At 46.9% G+C, this 26,469-nt stretch overlaps 1 protein-coding gene across 1 annotated transcript; it reads right to left on the bottom strand.

Annotated features, from left to right (window-relative positions):
- Window positions 1-314: 314 nt before the first annotated feature.
- On the bottom strand, window positions 315-26,263 carry LOC138829818 (2'-5'-oligoadenylate synthase-like protein 1). The gene is made up of 11 exons (XM_070026343.1): window positions 26,066-26,263; window positions 23,219-23,507; window positions 22,527-22,702; window positions 20,345-20,583; window positions 19,752-19,893; window positions 12,495-12,878; window positions 9,591-9,849; window positions 7,767-7,933; window positions 5,683-5,924; window positions 3,372-3,519; window positions 315-1,562 (listed from the first exon to the last, which is right to left on the bottom strand). The coding sequence occupies exons 1-11, from the start codon at window positions 26,261-26,263 to the stop codon at window positions 1,062-1,064; spliced, it is 2,745 nt and encodes a 914-aa protein (XP_069882444.1). The 3' UTR covers window positions 315-1,061.
- Between the last annotated feature and the right edge of the window lie 206 nt (window positions 26,264-26,469).

Genomic DNA, 26,469 nt, shown 5'->3' with positions numbered 1-26,469 from the left:
GTCCCTCAGCTCTACAGCTCAAGGCTAGTGCTCTATCACTTGAGCCACAGTGCCACTTTCAGCTTTTTCTGCTTATGTGGTGGTGAGGAATCGAACCCAGGGCCTCATGCATGCAAGGCAAGTGCTCTACCACTGAGCCACCTTCCCAGCCCCTAAGGGGAGTTTTTAAACTGCCTCAACCTCAGCCTCTCAGACTTGGACTCCTTTTATTTCAGTTTCCTTCCATCTTCAAATCTCCAGAGTTGAGAGGCTCAAAATGATTAAGTAAAAACCATTAGAACAGCATTAGTACTCATGGAAATGGACCATCCAAATGAGACAGGGGCTCTTTATTCAAACCTTGGAAGGGGAAGGGCGGGGTGGGGGTGGGAGATGAGAAGGGATGGGAAAGGGAAACAAAGGAGGAGGCAACAAAGCTTGCCCATTATCTTGCCTCTATACAGTATTTTCACAATTAAAAATGTATATTAAAAAAAAGATTGAGCCACCAAAAAAAAAAAAGAAAGAAAACAAACAAAAACTTTGGAAGGAACCAGCCACCATCCTTTACATTTGACCAAGAGTCCAAGACCAGGCAGGGTGATCAGAAAGCTCACTAGTCAGTCCAAACAAGGGAAAGGCTTCTGGAGGGAGTTGATGGAGGGAGGTTGGAGGTGGGCCAGCCAGGAGAGGGCTGCTTTGTGATAGGTTTGGAGAGCTCACTTGTCTCCCTTGATTGGCCCTAAATTGGAAGTGATGAGGTGAGGAATTAGAGAAGCCAGAAGCAATTGACCGAGTCCTGACTTGCTTTCTGGTTGGTTCTTGGGAAGGCTGTAGTTTGCTTTCTCAGGTAGTTGCTAAAGAAAGTTATAGACCAGAATTCTACTGGTACATAGGGTCTGGCCATTGTCCATTTGTCTATTTGGTCTCACATCTCTTTGGGTGCCCTACTGGCATGGCTGGACAACTATTAATAAAGTCAGTGGAGCCGTAGGGCTGCCCCAGCACAGAACCGGAATGATAGAGGAGAGGATGAGTTCAGGATGACATCGCAGGGATGCACAGGAACTTTCTAGAGGAAACTAGGCGCGTGGGATTGGAGCTTTTTCCGCCTTCTTCTTGGAGAGGGTGAGGGTTTCGCTGTCTTGAATGCCATAGCAGGCAAAATCAAACCAGTCCTGCAGCACATGACCCTGGAATTCCAGCTGCTGCTGCTCGCTGCCCAGCCCCAGTCGGTCTTCGATCTGTTGCTTCAGGCTCTGAATAGGGTGGTAGGGGTGGACAGCGTAGGCGTGGCTCTCACCATCCGGGTTCTTCACAAATACCTGAAACTCTGGGGAGACTGTGTCCAGCAGGCAGATGTGGGTGCTGCAGAAGATTCCATAAAAGGCCAAGGAGCAGTGACTGCTGAGTGCCTGCCGCTCGCTGCCGGGCTCCTGGAAGGACAGGCGCTGCAGGCCCAAGTAGCCTCGGCTCCGGCAGATTCTCTCTTTAACTTTCTTGATGGATTCATAAGGGTTCACCCAGAGGATCAAGTCCGAGTGACCCCACTGCTTCACTGTCACCTGGATGTCTGGTGCTGTCTGCAAAAGGGGGGTGGGTGGGGAGAGAGGTGGGATGGGGGAGAGAGAGAGAGAGAGTCTAAGGTCACACTGCTCTGGCACACACACACACACACACACACACACACACACACACACACACACACACACACACACACACAAATTCCCTTCACCTGTGTCGTTTTTGCCACAGCCACAGGAAACAGCATCTGAGCATTTCAAAGCCTTCTGCTATTTCAAGACAAAAATCTTGGCAACACCAGGCAGGATGGCACATGCCTGTAATCCCAGCACTCTGGAAGCTAAGGCAGGAGGATTGTGACTTTGAGGGAAGCCTGAGCTACATAGTGAATTCAAGGCCAGCCTCTATTTGGAGAAACTTTCTCAAAAGAAAAAAAATAGCCAGACACTGGTGTCTCACGCCTGTAATCCTAGCTACTCAGGAGGCTGAGATCTGAGGATCACGGTTCAAAGCCAGACTAGGCAGGAAAGTCCGTGAGACTCTTATCTCCAATAAACGACTAGAAAACCGGAAGTAGTGCTGTGGCTTAAGTGGTAGAGCGCTCACCTTGAGCTGAAGAGCGCAAGGACAGCGTCCAAGCCCAGAGTTCAAGCCCCATGACCGACCAAAAAAAAAAAAAAAAGACTATCTCAGCAGTCAGGAGGAGGAGGGGCAGGAGGATGATGAGTTCAAGACCAGCAGAGGCAAAGGTAGCCAGAAGATCCTGTCTCAAAAACCAAAGGACTGGGGATTGTAACTCAAGCATTAGAATGTTGGCTTTGCAGACACAAAGTCTTAGGTTCAGTCTTTGCATGATTTTTTTTTGCCAGTCCTGGGGCTTGAACTCTGAGCCAGGGCTCTACCTTTGAGCTTTTTTTGCTCAAGGCTAGCACTCTACCACTTGAGCCATAGCACTACTTCTGGCTTTTTCTGTTTATGTGGTACTGAGGAATAGAACCCAGGGCTTCATGCAAGCTAGGCCAGCACTCTACCACTAAGCCCCCTTCCCAGCCCCATGCATGATGGTTTTTTGTATTCTAGAAAAATCTAGAGACATATTTTTCATAGGCTTCATTTGGTTAGTGGGTCCTCTACTTGCAATCTGTTCCTTATAAAGCCTCTGATATTATAATATCTGATTATATAATATATAACATAGATTATATAATATATATTATGTAATATTATATAATATTAGTGTTTTCATCTGCTGGGTGTTTTGCCTTACTTAGAAGTATCTCTGATAGTTTTCCTAGCAGTTTTGTGCAAATGCATTTAATGAAATTGCTTCCTAGTAGCCTAGGGAGAGGTTCTTGGGCCTCCCCCTCCTCCAGCCTCCAACTCCAAGTGGAGGGCTGGTACCTGATAGAATTGACGGTTTAGCTCCTGTGAAGAATGATCAGGAATATTCAACTGCCTTTCCAGTTGGTAATGGGAAAGAAAGAAGGAAAAAGAGAAGAAGAATGTAAAGTTAGAGAGCCCAAGAATGCTTGGGGCTGGTAGCTCGTGCCTGTTCATCCTAGCAATTCAGGAGGCTGCGATCTGAGGATTGCAGTTGGAAGATTCTCAAGGAAGTCCTTGAGAATTAGCCTTGAATGAAAAAGTTAAGGTACGGCGCCCATGCCCTGGGTTCAAATCTCAGTACCAGCACAAAAATAAAACAGAGATCTCGAGAATTTTCCCAAGCTCACAGAATTGATGATGGTGCAGTAGGGCCTAAGCTGCCTGCCTCCGAGCTGCAAGTCATCAGTACAGAAACGGAGAAGCCAACCCTGCAGTCATCATATTCAGAGCTTCAAGCCCCTGACAGTGTGGGGAAGTGTCATTACCTGCACAGTCCAGCTGGGGACCGGGCTTTCCCTGATGTCATAGCAACAGTCCTGTTTCAGGCACTGGCTGGCCCTCTGAGCCACTATGTCCCATCTGTAGCCACCTGCCACATTGTGGGTGGGGTCTGCTGGGTCCAGGATGATGGGCCTGTAACACAGGAAGAGAGGTGCCCAGGCTTCTTCCTGCTTGGAGCTCAAGCCAGGAGATACCTCTCAGCAACCTTTTATGCAGCCCAGGGCTGGCGGTCCAGGAGGGCCCAGAGACCTTGCTGAAGAGCAAGAATTCTTGGAGTGGAGAGTGGGAGGCCTCAAGAGGCATATTGGAGCAATAACAGATGTGCATTTGGGGAGGTGACCTTTCAAAGGGACAGTGGGCTGTTCAAATACAAGGTCAGATTGAGTGCTAAGTGTCTTTGGATAAGCATAACAAGGATGACTTTCTTTCTTTCTTTCTGTCTTTCTTTCTTTTTTTCTGTCTTGCTTTCTTGCTTTCTTGTCATGGGGCTTGAACTCAGGGCCTGGGCACTGTCCCTGAGCTATTTTTTCTCAAGGCTAGCACTTTACTACTTTAAGTCAAGTCACTTCTAGTTTTCTGGTGGTTCACTGGAGATGAGTCTTATGGACTGTTTTTTGCTTGGGCTGGCTTTGAAACTCAGATCACAGCCTTCTGAGTAGCTAGGATGACAGGGGTGAGCCATCAGTAACTGGCTTCGATGAACATCAAACCATGTAGATCAAGTTTGACCTTTACAATTCTATAAGGTGAGGGACAATTATTACAATTGTTCTTGTTCTTGTTCTTTTTTTTTTGGGTCCGGTCATGGGGTCTGAACTCTGGGCCTGGGCGCTGTCCCTCAGCTCTTCAGCTCAAGGCTAACACTCTACCACTTGAGCCACAGTGTCACTTCTGGCTTTTTTCTGCTTATGTGGTGCTGAGGAATCGAACCCAGGGCCTCATGCATGCGAGGCAAGCGCTCTACCACTGAGCCACCTTCCCAGCCTGATTGTTCTTGTTCTTATCCCCATTTTACAGCCAGTAGCTGGGGGCTCTCAGCCATTCTAGTTCTCCTGCCTCCACAAGAAGAGGTTAGTCAGCCTCCAAGCGTCTCTCCTATATATAAATATTGAATAAATAATAATAATAATAATTATTATTATTTTGTAGGTCGTGGGCTTGAACTCTGGGCCTGGGCATTGTCCCTCAGCTCTTCAGCTCAAACCACTTGAGCCACAGAGCCACTTCCAGTTTTCTGAGTCTTAAGGACGTTCCTGCCTGGGCTGGCTTTGAATGGCTTTGAATTGCGATCCTCAGATCTCAGCCTCCTGAGCTGGCTAAGCATTATTTTTTTAAGCCTGGTGCTGGTGGCTCACACCTGTAATCCTAGCTACTCAGGAAACAGATCTGAGGATCATGGTTCAAAGCCACCCTGGGTAGAAAAGCCCAGGCAGTGAGGAGCAAAGAACAAGTAGGGAGGGTCAGGAGAGGAAGAAGGAAAGAGAGAGAGGGAGATTGGGAGAGGTAGAGAGAAAGAAGGGAAAGAAAGAGAGGAGAGAGAAAAAAAGAGAAGAGTAAGGAGAGGAGACAAGTAGAGAATGTCTGTAAGTTGCCGAAGGTATTTCTAACTACAATTTTCTGGATATCTTTATAATAAATCCTTTAGTAGGATCCCTGTTTTTTTTTTTCCTTGTATAAAAAGACTCAGCAGCTAGGTGGTGGTGGCTCAGGCCTGTAATCCTAGCTACTCAGGAGGCTGAGATCTGAGGATCATGGTTTGAAGCCAGCCTGGGCAGGAAAGTCTGTGAGACTCTTATCTCCAATAAGTGACTCAGAAAGAGCTGGAAGTGGTGCTGTGGCTCAAATACAGAGAGCTAGCCCTGAGCAAAGAGAAGCTCAGGGACAGCATTAGGTCCTGAGTTCAAGCCCAGGACCAGCACAGAAAATACTCTTGCTCTTCTGAGAGCAAGAGAGCTAAAAATGAAAAGTAGTGAGTAGCTTTGGGAACAAGAAAAAGGCACAAAGCATCTGAAAGCTCCCTTCCCCAGGATCTTGACAGGCTGCAAACTTGAGACACTCTCCTTTGGAGATTTCACTAGCTGCTATGGTAGCTTTACTGTGTCCTTAATAAAGTTGATCCATAAAACTCTAAACTAGGCTTCCCTGAATATTCTCTCTCTCTCTGTTTCTCTCTGTCTCTCTCTGTCTCTGTGTCTCTGTGCCTGTGTCTGTGTCTGTCTGTCTGTCTCTCCCCCTCTCTTTCTCTCCCTCTCTATGTCTCTATCTTCCCCCACAAGGGACATGTTGGGCAGGTACCTCTGTTTTTTGAGCTGTTTTCTGACACAGTCACCAATGATTGGGTTCTGAAGTGAGTAGAACTTAGTCCAATGGATGCAGATGAGTTCATATTCCTGGAGCAACTCCATCACCGTGGTGAGGCCTTCCTCCAACCGGAAATTGTTTTCCTCCTGTGTTCCTTCTTCCCAGGCATAGACTGTCAGTAGTTCCAGGGCGTAGAGAGGGGGCAGATTGGCCCTGGGGCATTTGGCTTTCACATACTGTGGAAATAGATGGAGAGAGACAGACAGACAGACAGAGACGGACAGAAAGACAGACAGAGAGATCCAAGATTATATATAAAGATGGTACTGGGCCAGAAGCTGGAAAATCCAATTTTTTACCTATGTTATTTGTGATGCTGATTCTTGTTTATGTTTTTCTCCTTCCTTCCTTCCTTCCTTCCTTCCTGCTTGCTTGCTTTCTTGCTTGCTTACTTTCTTGCTTTCTTTTTGTGTGTGTGCTGGTTCCTGGGGCTTGAACTCAAGGCCTAGGTATTGTCCCTGAGTTCTATGACTTGAGCCACAGTTCCACTTCTAGATCTTTTGGCAGTTTACTGGAGGTAAGAGTCTCACAGAGTTTCCTGCCAGGGGCTGGCTTTGAACTGTGAGTCTCAGATCTCAGTCTCCTGAGTAGCTAGGACTACAGGTGTGAGCCACCAGCACCTAGCTGGTTTTATAGCCTACTTAGGTCTCTACTGGTGACATTAATTTGTGACTATGATTTTAGGATTTGACAAAAAAAAAAAAAAAGAATAGAAACCAACCAACCAAAGAAACAAAAACCTTCATCGGGACATTTTGAATTCTATTTGATTCTGTGTGGGTGCCAGGTGTGAAATTTTAAAAAAAGTTATTGGGACTGGGAATGTGGCTTAGTGGTAGAGTGCTTGATTCGCATGCGTGAAGCCCTCGGTTTGATTCCTCAGTACCACATATACAGAAAAAAGCCAGAAGTGGTGTAGTGGCTCAAGTGGTAGAGTGCTAGCCTTGAGCAAAAAAAGCTCAAAGACAGTGCTCTAGTCTAGAGTTCTAGCCTCAGGACTGGCAAAAAACAAAAACAAAAACAAAAACAAAAACTTGCCATGAACTTATTCACTCAGGAATGACCATGATACCTACGAACACAGCCCACTTATTTGTTGGGGAGCAACTGGTCTAGGGAGTCCCATCTTTGTTTTCATATCTTTTGTGGGGGGGTCCGGTCGTGGGGCCTGAACTCTGGGCCTGGGCGCTGTCCCTCAGCTCTTCAGCTCAAGGCTAGTGCTCTACCACTTGAGCCACAGTGCCACTTCTGGCTTTTTTCTTTTTACTTATGTGGTGCTGAGGAATCGAACCCAGGGCCTCAGGCATGCAAAGCAAGCACTCTACCACTGAGCCACCTTCCCAGCCCCGGGAGTCCCATCTTTGGATGATACTGGGGTTTGAATTCAATATAAACTCACACTTGCTAGGTAGGCACTTTACCACTTGAGCCAGGCCCCCAGCCCTTTTTGCTTTTTTTCACTTATGGGACTTGAACTCAGGGCCTGAGTACAGTCCCTGAGCTCTTTTGCTCAAGGCTAGTGCTCTATTATTTTGAGCCACAGCGCCACTGGTAGTTAATTGGAGAAAAGAAAAGAATCTCACAGACTTTCCTGCCTGGGCTGGCTTTGAACTGTGGTCCTCAGATCTCAGCCTCCTGAGTAGTTAGGATTATAGGTGTGAGCTATCAGCATACCTGCCGTTTTTGCTTTTTTAGTTATCTTCAGATAAAGTCTGAAAATAACTGAAATCCTCCTACCTGTGCTTCCCTAGTAGTTGTGAGTAGAGGTGTGTGAATCGCCATACCCAGCTTGTTTGCTGAGCTTGGCGGGGGGGGGGGGGGGGGAAGGGGGGGTTCTTACTTTTTGCCTGGGTTGGTTTTGAACTCTATGCCTTCTAAGTAGCTGGGATTTAGAGGTGCCACCAATACTTGGATTCATTTCCCTCCATGCAGTTTCCGAGAATGAAATCTAACTCTGCCTCTCCTTCTCTCCCTCCTCCCAGTCTCCTTCCTGCCCTCCTTCCTGGCGGTTCCCTTACCTGATAATACCAATGTTTCACCAGGCGCAGGAGGGATTTCAGCTTCGTCGGTCGATGTTTCACAAAGTTTCTCTGAAGTTCACCAAAGGAGGGGGAGAAGTTTCCAGGGTACCTACAAGCCTGGATCAGACGCACGTAGACCTCAGTGTGTGGCTGAACTGAAGGCCCTGAAGTGGGAGTAAGCAAAGACAGACGCTAGGGATTTAGGAAGCCCGTCAAGGGCTCAGGCAGGGAATAACTCTCCTTGGAGGAGAGTCCACTCATGTATTGGGGACAAGCTCTCCAGGGAGACTTGAGATCTCACGTCCTCAGACACTAAGGCTTTGCCTTGCTTGTGAGATTACTTTACTCTGGAAAGCCAGCTTTGGCCTTTTCATTCCTGAGGCCATTCTAGGACTTGTTGTCTTCCCTGAATGTTCCTTCCCTCCCTGCAAACCTTTCCAGTTTCCTGCATCTATTTTTTTTTGGTCAGTGGTGGGGTTTGAAATCTGGGCCTGGGCGCTGTCCCTCAGCTCTTCAGCTCAAGGCTGGTGCTCTACCACTTGAGCCACAGCACCACTTCTGGTTTTCTCGTTTTTTTTTTTTTTAATTGGAGATAAGAGTCTCATGGACTTTCCTGCCTGGGCTGGCTTTGAACCTCGATCCTCAGATCTCAGCCTCCTGAGTAGCTAGGATTATAGGCAGGAGCCACCAGCACCCGACTACTGCATCTATCTTTGATCTCTTTCTAGATGATTAATTAGATCCTCTCAATAGTCATAGGAAGGAGGCAGGCCGGGGGACATGTGATTTTCCTGCTTTCTTGGGCAGACAATCCTGTCTCTTACATATTCCTCATTGAACAACTCAAGGTGGTCCTATGGTGAGTAAGGAGATGGCAAAACCTATTATGGTTTGGCTGTTAAATATCCTCCAAAGCCCATGTGATAATAGATACAATAATAATAAGAGGCTCATGCTTGGTTGCCAGCCTACGAGGAGGTGGTGGTATTTTTAAGAGGCGGGGCCTAGTGGAAGGAAGTTAGGTTATTTGGGGAAGGCTCTTGAAGGAGTTTACAGAGACACTGGTTTCCTTCCTGGAGGGTGAACAAGCTTCTTCTCCCAGAGGGTGAAGAGGCTTCCTCTCCCATGTGCTTCCATCATGATGTTCTATGCTTCTACAGGGTGATGCGGCCACAGGCTGAAACTACTGGAAACATGAGCTTTCAGCTCTGTAAGTTGATTTTCTCAAGTAATTTTGTCACAGGGCTAGAAAGCTGACTAACGCTGCTTAACTCAAACACCTAGGACTCTCTGCCTGAGCGTGAACAAAACTGGTCCAGAAAGCAGCTCTCAGTGCTAATGACCAGTGGGAAGTTAGTGGATAAAATATAGCACTGGAGATATATGAATTTAACCCCTCCCCCTTTCCACAAAGCTCCTTCCGGAATGTTCTTTCTGCAATTGCCTAGGTCACCCCGCTTTTTTGTGCTGTTACTAGGGTTTGAATTCAGGGTCTCACACTCTCACTTGGCTTTTTTTGTTTTTGGTCCCAGGCTGGTTCTCTACCACTTGAACCACACCTCCACTTCTGGCTTTTGTGTTGGGTAATTGGAAGAAAGAACTACTAACTAGGACTCCTCATTCTCACCCTCACCCCCAAGCACTGATCACCATGTGTATTGATTCACCATGCATGTGAGCTCTGACTGCACGGCAGCCATTCAGCCCCAGCCCAGGACTTGGGCACAAGGAAGGAATGAAGGTGTTTATGTGACAAGTGAAGGGGTTTCAAGTCTCCTGTGGAGGGCAGGGGTGTGAGTGGCAAGCTTCTCTTCCCCTTACCCAGAGCCCTGAAAGCAGGCATGATGGTGACATTGATGGGATCCATGGTGAGCACCAGAGCGCTGGGGACTTCTTCCATCCTTGCGTCTCTGAGCCCGAGGGCCAGCAGGTCCTTGGAACACCACACGCTCCTCTGCATGAGTTTGATGGCTTGGTAGATCTTGGCCTCTTCCCCGAAGCTGTGGAAACAGCTCAGGAACACTACCAGTTCCACATCTGTTTCATTCCTGAGTACTGTGCCATTCCCAAAGGAGCCCACCTGCAGAAGACAGAGCCCCGTCAACCCTGAGACCCTCTGCATGTCAGGGCAACCCCAGCACTTCACAGGAGATAGTTAATTCATGCACACCGCCCTCCTGAGGGATGGGTATGTACTGCAACACCCTCACTTAGGCAGAAAAAATGCAATGCCTAGAGGAGGGAGTTGCCCAGTTTTCTGCCTGACTCCGTAGCTTTTAGCCCAGGCTGGCCAGAAACTTGTGATCTTTCTGCATCAGTTTTGTGATTGCTAGGATAACAGGCATGCACTAACATGCCTGGCTTCATGCTTCATGGCTATTCAACTGCATGGCTATTCAACTGCAAGAACTCAGATTTGGCTGGGAAGGTGGCTTAGTGGTAGAGTGCTTGCCTAGCATGCATGAGGCCCTGGGTTTGGTTCTGCAGTACCACATAAAGAGAAAAAGCCAGAAGTAACTCTGTGGCTCGAGTGGTAGAGCGCTAGCCTTGGACTGAAGAGCTGAGTGACAGCGCCCAGGCCCAGAGTTCAGGCCCCGTGACCAACCAAAAAAAAAAAAGCACAGTAGTATGGTCTAGTGGATTAGTGGATACAAGCCATGAGCTTCAGAATGGGTCATGGGTCGTCTGACTTTGACCTTGACTTTTGTTTGTTTCTTTTTTCTTTTCCTTACTGGGGATAGAGTCCCAAATGTTCAAACTTGTTCAGTAAATGCTCTTAGATTCTCAAGCACATTGGGCAAATGCTCTACAATGCCCAACCTTGGGCTTCAAGGCCTAACCTTGACTTGACTCTTGGTTCTGTTTTTTTTTTTTTTTTTTTTCTTCTTCCCTTATCATATGATCCCTCAGAGCCCTAAATATATAAAATGAAAGTAATGAATCATGGGATCACTAGAAAGATTAGATTAAATACTGTATGCCAAGAGCTTGGTATGGTGATGGCCCACAGGAAGTGAACAATTTATGTGTTGTCATATTTGTTTGTTTTTTAATCAGATAGACTCAGATAAATACTTTGGCTGTCTGGCTTCAGTAACAGCAGGAGATTGAGCTGGATGATTTGTTTTTTTTTTTTTTTGGGTCCGGTTGTGGGGCCTGACCTCTGGGCCTGGGCGCTGTCCCTCAGCTCTTCAGCTCAAGGCTAGCGCTCTACCACTTGAGCCACAGCGCCACTTCCAGCTTTTTTCTTTTTGCTTATGTGGTGCTGGAACTCATGCATGCAAGGCAAGCGCTCTACCACTGAGCCACCTTCCCAGCCCTGAGCTGGATGATTTTGAAGGTACCTTTTAGATGTTCAGGTCTCCTAGACTTGATCTCCAAGGCCTTGCTGTTCCTATTATACAACGCCTGTCCTTCTCTGGCCTACTTATTTCTTACCCAGAGTAGAGAGGTGGAATTGGTGGGGAGGAATCAGATTCTAGGTGGTGGCTGACAGTGGACGTTCAAAATCACACCAATACACACACACACACACACACACACACACACACACACACATACACATACACACACATTAAAAAAAAAAAAGAAAAAGAAGGAAGGAAGAAAAGAAAGAAGGATTGGTTAAGATTAATTCTCCAGGGCCTTTTGACTTTGAGGCCTGACCCTCTTGAATTTTGAACCTAGTTAAGTGACGTGGGGCAGCTGGATATAACTTGGAGACAAATCTCAGCCGAGGAGGCTTGATCCTTGACCATTGAGTTAACATTCAAATTCTAGCTCCAATGTTAGCTATGTGAGCCTGGGCAAATCACCGCGAGCCTCCATTTATAAAAATATTTTTATGATCAAAAAGATAAAGCATATGGAAAACCAGAAAGAAAATGCAAAGAGCATTTATGCAGCTGAATAATTCATCTGAATCAACCAGTCAGATCCAACAGGTCCACACTTGTTACGTTTGCAACATTTAAACTGCCCAAAGAACATTTTTAGACATCTAGGAACTTTGTCCTGAAATATTTTAGTGTTAACATCCAAAACATTCTCTCTTGTGCCCCCAAGAGTACTGTTACCCCTAACGAAATCAACAACAACTCCTTCACTTTATCCAGATTATGTAGAAATTTCCCAAATTGGCCAAGTACCAAGTGACTTACACTTGTACTCCTAGCTACTTAGGAGGCTGAGATCTGAGGATCATCGTTCAAAGCCAGCCCAGGCAGGAAAGTCTGTGAGACTCTCATTTCTAATTAACTGCTAGCAAGCCAGAAGTGGAGCTGTGGTTCAAGATGTAGAGTGCTAGCCTTGAGTGAAAAACCTAAGCGTTTGTGCCCAGGCCCTGAGTTGAAGCACCAGTACTGGAAAAATCACAACAAAAATTTCCCCAGCTGTCCCCAAACCATATTTTATAAACAGCATGCCAGGGCCCAACGAAAGACCTTGGATTGCATTTGATAGTTAGGAATCTGCCAGTCTTTCTATTGAATTCATCTGTAACTGGGGCAAAAGAACAAGATAAAACTTCACAGAGAGAATTAGGCTATTGTAACCCAAATTGCAACCTATTATTATTATTCGCCTTGGTTGGTTCAAGACAGCAGTGAAGTGAGGTGTATGTGGTAGGCTGGACTGTTCCCAGCTGTCTGCAGCATGGTAGGGATAAGGAAGCAAGGTGTTCCCAGCATTTCCTGCCTGGCTGGGGATGGAAGAGCCAGATCTCACCTTGACCACCTTGAGCACCTGCACCTCCTGGCCCAGGCTCCGATCTCCCTGGAAACATTCTTGCCTCAAGAACTGCTCCACAGTCCGAACAGCCTCCAGCACCTCTTCCTTCCATTCATGTCTGGGCTGTAGCCACTGGCTCACGAAGGAGTCCAGCCTGGAGGCTGGGATGCTGTAGAGCTCCTGGGCCAGGGCCATCTCTGCCGAGTGGACCACTGCTGGTTGGTCATATATAGCCACACACTCCCCAGCCTCCCAGTACACACCTCCTTTCTTAAGGGGGCTCCTCTCCAGCTGGCTTTCAGCTCCCAGTGGGATAACGGAGCAGAATGGAAAGGGATCCAGGGGGATGAGTTGTCTGACTGGGTTGCTGTTCTTGAAGACCTTTTATTGTGTCAGGTGTGCTTAGTGACATGGGACTGAGGGTGACAGGTTTGAGGCCACCTTAACAGAGTTTGGCATCCAGCCAATCTTTGGGTCTTAGGTTTCGATTCTTAGCTTTTGGAGTTTCCTTTTCATGATGTTTGGAAACTGAAAGTGGTTCTGTTTTGACCTGTCAGGAGGGGAGGGACATCTAGCCCATATCATCCTCTCCAACTGTCCCAGCTTTGTTATAAGAAAAATCAAAGATTGGAAAGAGAAAGGGCTGGATTATGGTGAAGGTAAAGAATGAAGTTTCAACTCTGCATTCCAGTGTGGCCTTTGCCAGACTCTTAACCTCTCTCATCTTCACTTTCTTTATTCCAAAGGTGGATTTAATAATAACTCTCACCCCATTAAGCTTGTTGTGTTGATGGGCAGAGAATACATTCTGCCAGTTGGGTACTGGTGGCTCACACCTGTAATAATCCTAGCTACTTAGGAGGTCCACATTGGAGGATTACAGGGTTTTGTTTTTTGGTCAGTTGTGGGGCTTGAACTCTGGGCCTGGGTGCTGTCCCTCAGTTCTTCAGCTCAAGGCTGAGCCACAGCACCACTTCTGGTTTTCTGGTGGTTCAGTGGAGATAAGAGTCTCACGGTCTCTCCTGCCCGGGCTGGCTTTGAACCTCCATCCTCAGATCTCAACCTCCTGAGTAGCTAGGATGACCGGCGTGAGCCACTGGCACCAGGCTTTTTTGTTTGTTTGTTTTAATTTGGCAGTACTGAGGTTTGAACTCAAAGCTTCCCACTTGCTCGGCAGCACTTTAGCCATTTGAGCCACATTCCCCTGTTCCCCCACCCGCATGTGAATCTTAAAGACGAAGAATCTGGCCAGGCAGCAGAGAGCAGAGACTGAGAAGTGGGAATGATCCTGGGATTAGGGGTTCCAGCAAATAAATATTTTGGGGATGGTACGACATTCACCACAAACTAACTGACACTCCCCTTTGACATCGTTTGGATTCCTAGACTAATAAGTAAATAAAGGTGTTTCCAGGAAAGACTGGCTGTAGAGTAAGAAAGAAACCTCTGCCCTCACCACTGTTGGGTGAGCATTATGTCATCTATGATGGACTTAAAGAGAGGTGAAGGAATGAGGAAAAGTTTTCAGACTTCCGAACTCCAGGTTCTTGAGTCTTTGGACTCATACTATTGGCTCCTTTGGTGTGACTCACACTAAATCACACCATTGGCATTCCTGGGTCACCAGGTTGCAGGTGGCATATTATGGGATATCGCCAGCCTCCATAATCACATAAGCCAATTCTCATAATCAATCCCCTCTTTCATAGCTACATATATTTATTAGCTGTTCTCTGGAGAATCCTACAGCTATGCCCAATTTTAAAATCCTTGGACTTCCCCTCCCCTACCCCAGACCTGGGGCTTGAACTCAGGGCCTGGGTGCTGTCTCCGAGACTCTTTGTACTCAAAGCTAGTGTTCTACCGCTTGAGCCACAGTGTTACTTTGAGTTTTTTCTGAGTAGTTTATTAGAGATAAGAGTCTCATGGACTTTCCTGTGGGCTGGCTTTGAATCATGATCCCCAGTTCTCAGCCTCCTCCTGAGTAGCTAGGATTACAGGCATGAAACTAGCACCTGGTTATCCCTAGACTCTTACAAGCCATTCAATTTTTTTTAACCTAAATTAACTGAAATTGAGTCTCTGTGACTTGTAAACCTGTGTTTTTATGATCTAAGGGTGAATGGATAATTGGTCACAAAGTTGAAGGAATCCACTAGGGTGTTCAGGCCCAGGCTGGACAGAAACAGGAGTAAGGCCAGGGTATGGAGGAAATCCAAGAGTCAGCAGTTCGAAGTTCTTCCTCCTTGAAACCCTATAATTCTCTCCTTGGCACTTGATCAAAGTCATTGAGTTCCTCTTGGGTTCCCCTAGTGATACTGGGTTGTTTGATCCACAGGCTCCCAGAAATCCTCTGTTGGGAGGTAGCAAATTAGGGAGCCCCATCATCAAAATTCACGTCTTTCTATTCAAACAAAGCAGGATCAGCTCCCAGGATTGTGGATTTTTATACACTTTCCCCTGCAATAATTAGGGAAGGAAACTTAGCCACACATCAGAAACTTTCATAAATGTTATTTTAGTGCCTAATATTACAAGATTTCTCCATTGCTTCCCTGGAAATAAAACAGAAGGGAAACTGCTCCTAGGAATTCCAGGCATAATAGATAAATGGAAATTGTCATGATGAATGTCAGGATGAATATGCAAAATTTGTGGATAAAACAGAAATGATTTCTATTGGCCAGAACTTAACACATGGCTTACAGCCAGCGGCAAACGTAGTCTTTAGCAGTGTACTTAGCAGTGTACTTAGTGTAGAAGCAGTGTACTTACCCAAAAATGCTTAGTATAGAAGAAAGGGAAAAGGATATTGGAGGAAAATAGAAACTGCATGCCCATCTATTATTTGCTTTTGCTGTTTAAAATAGGAGTGAGTAAATTGCCAAACTCAGGCAGGAAAACAGTAAAATTCCTGCTATTCCGATCTGGGCTATAAAAGGGGAACTTGGAGAGAACTAATAATAGCTGGCTCATGCAGTTTAAAGTCTATCATTTGGGGCCTCAAATGCATCCACTTTTTACTCCTGTGCCTAGCTCCAGCCCAAACTAGCATCATGTCTCCCTAGACGACCACCAACTTTCTAAAGCCTGTCTCCACTTCTCTCTTCCCAGAAAGCCTTTCTGCCAATTCTTGACCATGTCAAGGTTTTCCCTCTCCTCTAGGCTCTGAGGATCCAATGTAGGACTGCCTTCCCAATTAGCCCTTATCAATTTTTCATTTTGTGTCAGTCCTGGGGCTTGAACTCAGGGTCTGGGCACTTGTTCCTGAGTTTTTTATTTCCTCCTCCTCCTCCTCCTCCTCCTCCTCCTCCTCCTCCTCCCCCCTCCCTCCTCCTCTTCTTCTTCTCATGGTTAGCACTACCATTGGAGCCACTTCTGGCTTTTTTGATGACTAATTGGATATAAAAGCCTTATAGACTCTTCCTGCCTGGGCTACCTCGAACTTTGATCCTCAGATCTAAGACTCCTGAGTAGCTGGGATTAAGGCATGAGTTGCCCCTCCCCCCCCTTTTTTTTTTAAAAATATCAGCTTATTTTCATAGGGTTTTACAGTTTTTTTTAATTTTTTTATTAATTTGTTAGTATAGAGGTGATATTCAGAGGGGTTACACTTACATGCATCATTAATAAGTACATTTCTTTTTGTATGGTGCCATCGGTTACCTCATTCAGAGTTTTTTTTTCCCCCCATATATTGTACAAAGGGATTTTCATGAGTCAGTCAGGGAGAATTGCCAAAACTTTTTTTTATTGTCGTTGGTTGTGGGGCTTGAACTCAGGGCTTGGGCACTTTCCCTGAGCCTCTCTGTGCTCAAGACTAGCACTCTACCGCTTGACCCACAGCGCCATTTCTGGTTTTTGATGGGAGATAAGCGTCTCATGGGGACTTTTCTGCCTGGGCTGGCTTCAAACTGCTATCCTCAGATCTTAGCCTCTTGAGTAGCTAGGATGACGGGAGTGAGCCACCAGCACCTGGCTTGCTGAAATTTTGCCAGTCTAAGAAGTTACCAATGATTCTGTTGATCTGAGATTTACAATTGGAGATGGAAACACTTGAGAGTTGGAATGTTGAAAGATAAAAATACAAGAGATGGGGAAAAGGCAGTTGACTGGGCACAATGGAGTTGTGACCCAGCATTCAGCAACGCAAGCACCTGGGAATATTTGATGTGCTTTTGAGCAATATAAGATGCTAGAGGGGCAGGCAAGGTCTCAGGCTCAATTATCCAGGGCCCCGAATGCCAAGCAAAACCATGTGAACTTCATTCTCTAGGTGATGGGGGAGACACAGGTGAATTCTAAGCAAGAGAGGGATAGAGTTGTATGTACAATGTATCTGATATATTCATTATTAGAGAGAATACAGTTATCATCGAGTGGGGGAGGGGCAGGCTACATCCTGAGCATCCAGATGTGAGCACCCCCTGCAGGGAGGAGGAGGTTCAGCTTCTGCTAATGAGAATGATGGTGTCACAGTCTTTGATATTCAGGTCTGCAAGACTGCTGGGATTCTTCAGTCTCAGGGACTTTCCTGCCTGGGCTGGCTTTGAACCACGATTCTCGGATCTCAGCCTCCTGGGTAGCTAGGATTACAGGCGTGAGCCACTGGCGCCGGGTGCTTCCATGTCTTTCTGTTTCACGATCACCGGCATGTCCCTTGCTGGCTGGAGGCGAGGGAGAAACAGATGAGTCAGGGCCGTCTATTGTCCCTTCTCTCCAAAGCCTCTCCTTTCTGCCTATTGGTGATATAATTTATTTTCTTACTGAGACACTGTCAAAAAAAAAATAAATAAAAGAAGGGACTGAGCTGGATGCTGGTGGCTCAAGCATGTAATCCGGGCTACTCAGCAGGCTGAGATCTGAGGATTGCAGTTCAAAGCCAATCTCAGCAGATAAATCAGAGAGACTATCTCCAATTAATCAGCAAAAAGCCAACGTAGAGGTGTGGCTCAAGGGGCAGAGCACCGGCTTTGAGTGAAAAAGCTAAAAGACAGGGTCCAAGTCCTGAGTTCAAGTCCCAACAGCAATACAAAAAACAAAAAGATAAAAAAGGAGGAGCTATTAATAATTACAACAGACAACAAGGCAGAAGGCTATCCTAAGCAGAGGAAGCTATTTGGTTATCCTAGATATACACTGAGCTTTGAGCACTGAATCAAACTTTGTTCCTGGACTCACTCAAGCTGGAGAAACAACTGGTAACATCTCCAAATAATGCTCCTGTGTGGAAGTACCTATTCCAAGTCTCCACCTGTCATGTGGTAATGACATTAGTACCTCTGATGGCACATTACAGTACTGATATTTGAGAGACTAGAGCTTGGGGTCAAATGGAAAAATCTGTGTCAGGCTCTGGGGTGTATGGTTATTGCAAAAGTCTACAGAGTAGTGGTTAAAAAAAGTCTTTTCTCCCTCCCTCTGTCCTTCCCTCCCTCTCTCCCTCCCTCCATTCCTTTATTCCTTCTTTCTTTCCTTTCTTCTTCTTCTTCTTCTTCTTTTTCTTCTTCTTCTTCTTCTTCTTCTTCTTCTTCTTCTTCTTCTTCTTCTTCTTCTTCTTCTTCTTCTTCTTCTTCTTCTTCTTCTTCATTTATTTTAGGTGTGCTGGTCTTGGGGCTTGAACTCAGGACCTGGGCTTTTGTGTTCAAGTGCTCTACCACTTAAGTCACAGTTCTCCTGGCTTTTTTGTTGTTGGTGGTGGTTGTGGGGCTTGAACTCTGGGCCTGGACACTGTTCCTGAGCTCTTCAGCCCAAGGCAAGGGCTCTACCACTTGAGCCATAGTGCCACTTCTGGTTTTCTGGTGGTTAATTGGAAAGAAGAGTCTCATGGACTTTCCTGCCTGGGCTGGCTTTGAACTGCAATCCTCAGATCTCAGCCTCCTGAGTAGCTAGGATTACAGGCGTGAGCTACCAGTGCCCGGCTCCTTCTGACTTTTTTAGTAGTTAACTGGAGATAAGAGTCTCATGGGCTTGTTTGCTCAGGCTGGCTTTGAACCATGATCCTCAGATCTCAGTCTCCTGAGTAGCTAGGAGCTAGGAGCCATGGTGCCCAACTTCCCATTGCATTTTAAGTGGAAACACATGCAGACACAGTCACAGATGGTTGGCGGATCCAGGGAAGGAGGTGATAAGTGGATGCCTGGGGGCGGATTTCTGGGAAACTGAGGAGGTGTGATGGGAGGCACATCATTTCTTGCTGCCCTCCCAGAAGCCTCCTGGTCTGCTGCACTCTCTGCCTATGGTTGGCTGGCTGATGGGTCTGAGCGAGGCTCTCGTTACCTGCCTTGCTTTCCTTGCTGTCCACGAAGTTGTGGGCTGTGGGACAAGTGACAAGAGTCTCTCGAAGTAGCAAGTTGGGAAGATTAAAATCTGCCAGGGAGCTGGAAGGCTCAGCCCTGAATTCTGAACACTAAATTCCTACATACACTGGATTCTTCTGAACACAGATCCAGGACAGCAGTTATCTCTGTGTGTGTGTGTGTGTGTGTATGTGTGTGTGTGTGTGTGTGTGTGTGTGTGTGTGTGTGTGTGTGTGTGTGTGTGTGTGTGTGTGTGCAAAACCGTACCAGGGAGCCTGTGCAGCTGGGATGGTTTGGAGGCCTGTGATCCTCACGTGTGTCTGTGGAAAGATCTGTTATATCTCTTGTTGAGAAGACAAGAAGCTGCATTTTCTTTTCTAACCACAAAAGAGGCAACACGGGATAGGTTTATGTGAGGAATTCTCAGATCATGTTTCTGAATTGCCTACAGAATAGGGAAGATTGTCTTCCCATTTTACAGATTAAACAAAAAAAAAAAAAAAACAAACAAACACCACCAAGCTGGGTGCTGGTGGCTCACACCTGTAATCCTAGCTACTCAGGAGGCTGAGATCTGAGGATCACGGTTCAAAGTCAGCCTGGGCAGGAAAGGCTGTGAGCCTCTTATCTCCAATAAACCACCAGAAAACCAGAAGTGGCACTGTGGCTCAAGTGGTAGAGCGCTCGCCTTGAGCTGTAGAGCTGAGGGACAGTGCCCAAGCCCAGAGTTCAAGTCCCATGATGGACAAACAAAGCAAAACAAAACAAAACACACCACCAAGGCCTGGGCATTTGGAGCAGAGGGAATTGCTCACGTGGTTTGTTGGGGTGTCACGTGGTTTGTTGGGATGTCTATGTGCTGCCTATCCTGGAATTCAGGGGATGCTGTGGGGAAAATTCATGTAGAGTTAGTATGAGGTCTGAACTAAGTCCTAATTATGGGATGGAGTCTTACCTTTACTTGCCAGCAGGGCCTGGGGACTTTTTGTAAGCAACAGACCTGCCGTAGGCAGTTATCAGCTTCTTCAGCCACCTGGGCCCATCCTTGTGCCCTTCCCAAGTTATTGGTGGGGTCAGCTGGGTCTAGGATAATGGGCCTGGAGAGAGAAAGGAAATAGTGACCTCTGACATTCATGTCTGGGATTGTGCATGCCTTTGTGTAGGAAGGACTGACTGATGGTGAGATGAAGCTCTTAGTTCTGGAGGGAAGGCATAACCTGTCTAAGTCTGCCCAGAGTGCAGCTCACATTTTGGTCAGATTGCTCTTTCTTGTACCAGAAGGTATGTGTCCAGATGAGAAGTCTAGAACTGCCTCCCATTTTACAGCCTTGAAGGAGTGAACCTGAATGTAATGGTAAAGCCCTAGAGAGGGCAGAGGGGAACAATTCATGGGAAGGAACTTGGAGCTGGATCATGCCATATCTGAAGCTGTTTTTATCATTGAGCTTTTCAGCTGCAAAGAAACTAGTATATTTCTTTCTTTTTTTAAAAAAATTATTTTTTAAAGCTTTTCCTTAAAGCTGAAGGTGATACAATCAACACAGTTACCTGGAACTCTTCAACTGTTGTTTGATGGCGTTTCCGACAACCTCGTTTTGGAAATCGTAGTATTTGGTCCAGTAAATGCAAATGTTTTCATAATTTGTGAGGAGATTCATCACAGCTATAAGCCCTTCTTCCAACTTGAAGTTCTCTCCTTCACCTGTCCCCGTCTCCCAGGCGTAGATGGTCAGGAGCTCCAGTGCATATTTTGGGGGCAATGGTGCTCGATATTTACGTTTCAGGTACTGCATGTATGAGTAGGGAAGGGAAGGAGGGTAGATGTGAGATGACTTAGAATTTTAGGGTCACTTTGCTCTATGATGTAGCACAAACCATGAAATGGTGAGATCTAGAGGGAATTATGACCTGGGCAATTAAAATCTCAACCAAAGAAGAACAATTTTTTGTGGGGGAGTCTGGCATGGGGCCTGAACTCTGGGCCTGGGCGCTGTCCTTTAGCTCTTCAGCTCAAGGCTAGCGCTCTACCACTTGAAAGCCACAGCGCCACTTCTGGCTTGTTTTTTTTTTTTTTCTTCCTGCTTATGTGGTGCTGAGGAATGGAACCCAGGGCCTCATGCATGCAAGGCAAGCACTCTACCACTGAGCCACCTTCCCAGCCCAACAAGTTTTTTTTTATGGACCTTTTGGCTTCACCAACCCATGCTGTTGGAGGAAGTCATAGAATATAGCAAATGTAGGACATCATTGGAGAAAAACAAAAACACACAGACGACATAAGAGAACAAACTGGCCGGGCGCCAGTGGCTCATGCCTGTAATCCTAGCTACTCAGGAGGCTGAGATCTGAGGATCGCGGTTCAAAGCCAGCCCGGGCAGGAAAGACCGTGAGACTCCTATCTCCAATAAACCACCAGAAAACGAGAAGTGGTGCTGTGGCTCAAGTGGTAGAGCGCTCACCTTGAGCTGAAGAGCTGAGGGACAGCGCCCAGGCCCAGAGTTCAAGCCCCACCCCCCCCCCAAAAAAAAGAGAGAGAGAACAAACTGAAAAATGAAAGCAAATGATGAATGTGAAATGCCCAAACTCCTTCTAAAAAATTTCAAAACATTTCACAATCTTAAATAGAATCCCTTCTTCATACCCTTCTTCCCCCTTACCTCCCTCCCTGATACTAGGACTTGAACTCAGGGCCTGGGCGTTGTTCCTTGGTTGTTTTTGCTTAAAGCTGGTGCTCTACCACTTGAGCCATAGCTCCATTTCTTTTTTCTTTTGGTAGTTAATTGGAGCTAAGAGTCTCAAGACTTTCCTATCCCAGATGACTTCCAACTGTGATCCTCAGCTCTCAGTCTCCTGAGGATTACAGATGTGAGCCACCAGCACCTAGCATTCTCTAACTTTTTGAACCTAAGTTATATGTCAAGATAAATAATGAGCTAGACGTGGCTGAAGTATCTGGACTGGTAATAGTATTATTAATTTCTTTTTTTTTGCAGAGCTGAGGACTGAACACAGGGCTTTGCACTTGCCAGGCAAGTGCTTTTCCACTGAGCTAAATCCCTTAAAAAATATATATATATATATATATATTTGTCAGTCTTAGGGCCTGAACTCTGGGCCTGGGCGCTGTCCCTCAGCTCTTCAGCTCAAGGCTAGCGCTCTACCACTTGAGCCACAGTGCCACTTCCGGCTTTTTTCTTTTTGCTTATGTGGTGCTGAGGAATCGAACCCAGGGCCTCGAGCATGCAAGGCAAGCGCTCTACCACTGAGCCACCTTCCCAGTCCTTGTTGTTGTTGTTTTTTTTTTAAGTTTTATAGTCTGCTATCATTTTTTCTTTTTTTCCATTGTAGGGCTTGAATTCAGGGCCTGGGCACTGTCCCTGAGCCTCTCTGTGCTCAAGGCTAGCGCTCTACCAGTGAAGTCAAGTACCACTTCTGGTTTTTGAGTGGGTTAATTGAGGAGAAGAGTCTCACAGGGACTTTTTTGCACGGGCTGGCTTCCAACCACAATCCTCAAACCTCAGCCTTCTGAGCAGCTAGGATTACAGGTGTGAGCTGCCAGTGTCTAGCTTGCTATCTTTTTAAAAAAATTAATTAATTTTTTGTGCCACTAATAGGAATTGAACTTGGAGCCTGGGTGCTGTCCCTTAGCTTTTTCACTCAAGGTTGGTGCTCTACCACCGAGTCACGACTTGTCCCTGCATCCCCCTCCCTTGGCCCAGCACCTTCTTACCTGCAGATACCAGTGCTTCACCAGCAGAAGAAGATTCTTCAGTTTAACTGGACGGCTTTTCACAAAGTGTCTCTGTAGCTCTGTGAAGCTTGATGAGAACTCGCCAGGGTGGCCCTCGCTAGTTATTAAATTCTCATAGATTTCTGGTGCTGGTTTAGAGTTTGGGTTAAAGGATCCTGAGAGGAAGACAGGAAGATATGCATATCATCTAGCATATTATAACATATGCATCAATTGTTTCTTGCAACACTCTCTCCAGGAAGGCCCTCCCTTCCTCTTACCCTCCCTCCCTCCTTACCTCTCTCCCTTCCTTCCTCCCTCCCTCCCTCCCTCTCTTCCCTCCTTCCTTCCTTCCTTCCTTCCCTTCTTTCTCTCATAGGTCTTGGGCTGGAACTTTTGAGATCTTTTGCTCAAGGCTAGCATTCTATGGCTTTGAGCTACAGTGCCACTTCCATTTTTCTTGTGGGTTAATTGGAGATAAGAGTCTCACAGACTTTCCAGCCCTGGCTGGCTTTGAACTGTGATCCTCAATCTCAGCCTCCTGAGTAGCTAGGATGACAGGTATGAGCCACCAGCGCCTGGCCTTGTTCTTTCCTTTCCATCTACCTCCCTCCCTCTTGCCCTTCTCTCCCACCCTCTCTTCCTTCTTCCCCCAACTTGTTTCTCTGGGCCTAACCCAGCACCATCTTTACCCAGGGCATCAAAGGCTGGGAGCACATCCACCCGCATGACGTCACTGCTCTCCTTGGGCTGGACCATTAAGGTCAGGGAGCGCGGGGTCCTTTTCCCCTCTCTGTGATGGACCACACTGATGTTGTAGGCCAGGCTTTTTCCGCAGCGCTCCAGTTTCTCCTTAATGAAGTCGATGATGTCTTTTCGGTGCTGTGCCTGATCCTTGAAACTGGAAAAGCAGCTTAGGAACAGAACCATGTCCACGTCTGAGTGCTGATTCAGTATGGTCCCCTTCCCTGAGGAACCTCCCTGTGGAGGAAGATAAAGGTAGCTTTAACTTGATGCCCAGGGTGATGGTGAAGCCCAGCAGCACCCGTGGCTAGGGCCCTGTGTACAGCCCACCCAAAGGAATCTATGGTCTCCATCATACATAGCAGCCATTGCTGTGGGAAGAGGTTGAGCATCCCAACTCTAAACCTCAACAACATGAAATACAAGCCAGGTGGCTGGGGCTCACACCTGTCATCCTAGCTACTCAGGAGGCTGAGATCTGAAGATCACGGTTCAAAGCCAGCCCTGGGTCTGGTCGTGGCTTGGGTCCGGTCGTGGGCTTGAACTCTGGGCCTGGGCGCTGTCCCTCAGCTCTTCAGCTCAAGGCTAGTGCTCTACCACTTGAGCTACAGCGCCACTTCCGGTTTTCTGGTGGTTTATTGGAGATAGGAGTCTCACGGTCTCTCCTGCCCGGGCTGGCTTTGAACCGAGATCCTCAGATCTCAGCCTCCTGAGTAGCTAGGATTACAGGCATGAGCCACCAGCGCCTGGCTTTTTTTTTTTTTTTTTTAAATTATCACTATTAGAGCAGGAGGAAGGGGGTTTCCAACTTAGCAGTTACACGATTGGCTAACAATTGGGTAGCTAAGGGTTAGTAAGTTTTGTTACATTGGGGTTGGGAAGGTACAAGGCTTGCCTCACATGCATGAGGCCCTGGGTTCAATTCCTCAGCACCACATAAACAGAAAAAGCTGGAAGTGGCACTGTGGCTCAAGTGATAGAGCGCTAGCCTTGAGCTGAAGAGCTGAGGGACAGCGCCCAGACCCAGAGTTCAGGCCCCACAACTGGCAAAGAAAAAAAAAGGTTTTGTCACATTCTTATTGGCTAGTACAATTGGTTATTCTTTACCAATTTTAGCAGATGTTTAGCCAGTGTTTTACAACAGCCTTGTAACAGTCTCATTAGATAGGGCAGCAAGCTAAACCACAAAAAATATGCTGGCAATGCAATGCTTGTGGTCTCAGGGCTCTGGGGACTCTCGCTCATTGGCTGTTGCTAGTGGAACTTATCAGGTAGGGTACAAGTGGGACATCTGTGGTCATTTCGGTGACCTAAGCTCATAGGCTGGAAATAGGCCTGGTCTCAAATTGGAGTTTGCTTGGTTTTTTTTTTTTTTTTTGTCACTCATGGGGCTTGAACTCTGGGCCTGGGCACTGTCCCTCAGTTCTTCAGCTTAAGGCAAGCGCTTTACCAGTTGAGCTACAGTGCCACTTCCGGTTTTCTAGTGGTTTATTGGAGATAGGAGTCTCACGGTCTTTCCTGCCTGGGCTGGCTTTGAACTGCGATCCCCAGCTCTCAGCCTCCTGAGTAGCTAGGATTACAGGTGTGAGCCACCGGCGCCCGGCTCAAATTGGAGTTTTTATGCACATGGTCTTGCTAGGGCTCTACAGTGGTAGAGCGCTTTCCTTGAGCTGAAGAGCTCAGGGACAGTGCCCATGTCCAGAGCTCAAGCCCCATGACCAACCGAAAAAAAAAAAGGCTGAATGATAAGCCAGGTGATGTATCATACCTATAATCCTAGCTACTCAGGAGGCTGAGATCTGATATTCCTGTTTTGAAGCCAGCCCAGGCAAGAAGTTTGAGGGACTCTTATTTCTAATTAATCACCAAGACAGCTCAGGGACAGTGCTCTGAGTTCTGAGTTCAAGCCCCAGGATCCCATCTTTCCCTCCTACCCCAACACACACAAAGATGTTGAGTTACAAATGAGCACTTTGTCAGGGCTAACTGTATTTATGAATACTGAATTAGCTGGTCAGGCCCTGAAAACCCATTTAACTTACCAAATGCCTTCTGGTATGACCTAATTGCAAGGTAGTTCCTTTTTTTGGGGGGGGGGGTCCAGTCATGGGGCCTGAACTCTGGGCCTGAGTGCTGTCCCTCAGCTCTTCAGCTCAAGGTTAGCGCTCTACCACTTGAGCCACAGCACCACTTCCAGCTTTTTCTGCTTATGTGATGCTGAGGAATTGAACCCAGGGCCTCATGCATGCAAGGCAAGCACTCTGCCACTGAGCCACCTTCTCAGCCTTGCCAGGTAGTTTCTGTCAGTACCATTTTTGGGGGGGGGGGTCTGGTTGTGGGGCCTGAACTCTGGGCCTGGGCACTGTCCCTCAGCTCTTCAGCTCAAGGCTAGCGCTCTACCACTGAGCCACCTTCCCAGCCCCTGTCAGTACCATTTTATAAGGTAAATATAGTTTTTTTTTTTTATGACTGAAGGTAAAGTGGAGTTTCTTCAGCAAGAAACAAGCATAACATTTTATAGAGTCCTGCTACCCATTTTCCACCAGACTCCTTGGCATTGAGATCACTGAATCTCATCACCACAGCCACCACCATCATCATAATCCTTCAGCTCTATGGAATCATTTACTGCATTTTTCCCTAGCTTTATTCTATTTATGGCTCATAAGAATCCTAGGAGACCGGGGCTCAGAGATAAAGTGATATACTCCCTCCCCCACCCACCCCCTCTCCCCCTCGCCAAGATCCCACAGGAGTCGAGCTAAGACGTAAATCCCAGAGTCCTGTATGCTCACCTTTACCACCTTCAGGACCTTGACTTTTTGGTCCAGAACCAGCTCATCACGGAAGCACTGCTCAAGAAAGAACCTCTCGATTCTATGCCATACATCCTGAATTTCCTCCTTCCAAACCCTTTGGGGCTGAAGGTCTTGACTCAGGAAGGTGCCCAGCATATCCCCAGGGGTCTCATACAGGTTCCGGGAGAGCTCCATCTTTGCAGGACCAGGTTGCCCGGTACCTTTCAGCCTGGTCTTCCAGCAGCTGAAGGGCTGGAGACAGACAGGGATGCAGAGGTATTTAATGTCCTCTGCTGGGGGTGGGGGTTGGGGGGGAGGGTTGGGGCAGAGATCACTGTATGTCTTCTGATAGGACAACTCTCCTTCCTCTTGCCCACCCCTCCACCCCCCACCCCAGTGCT

Source organism: Dipodomys merriami, unplaced genomic scaffold (assembly GCF_024711535.1).
Source record: "Dipodomys merriami isolate MVZ:Mamm:240054 unplaced genomic scaffold, mDipMer1.0.p SCAF_177, whole genome shotgun sequence".
NCBI classification, from domain to species: domain Eukaryota; kingdom Metazoa; phylum Chordata; class Mammalia; order Rodentia; family Heteromyidae; genus Dipodomys; species Dipodomys merriami.
The sequence above is the reverse complement of the archived record's forward strand: the minus strand, read 5'-3'. Positions and strand labels throughout refer to the sequence as shown.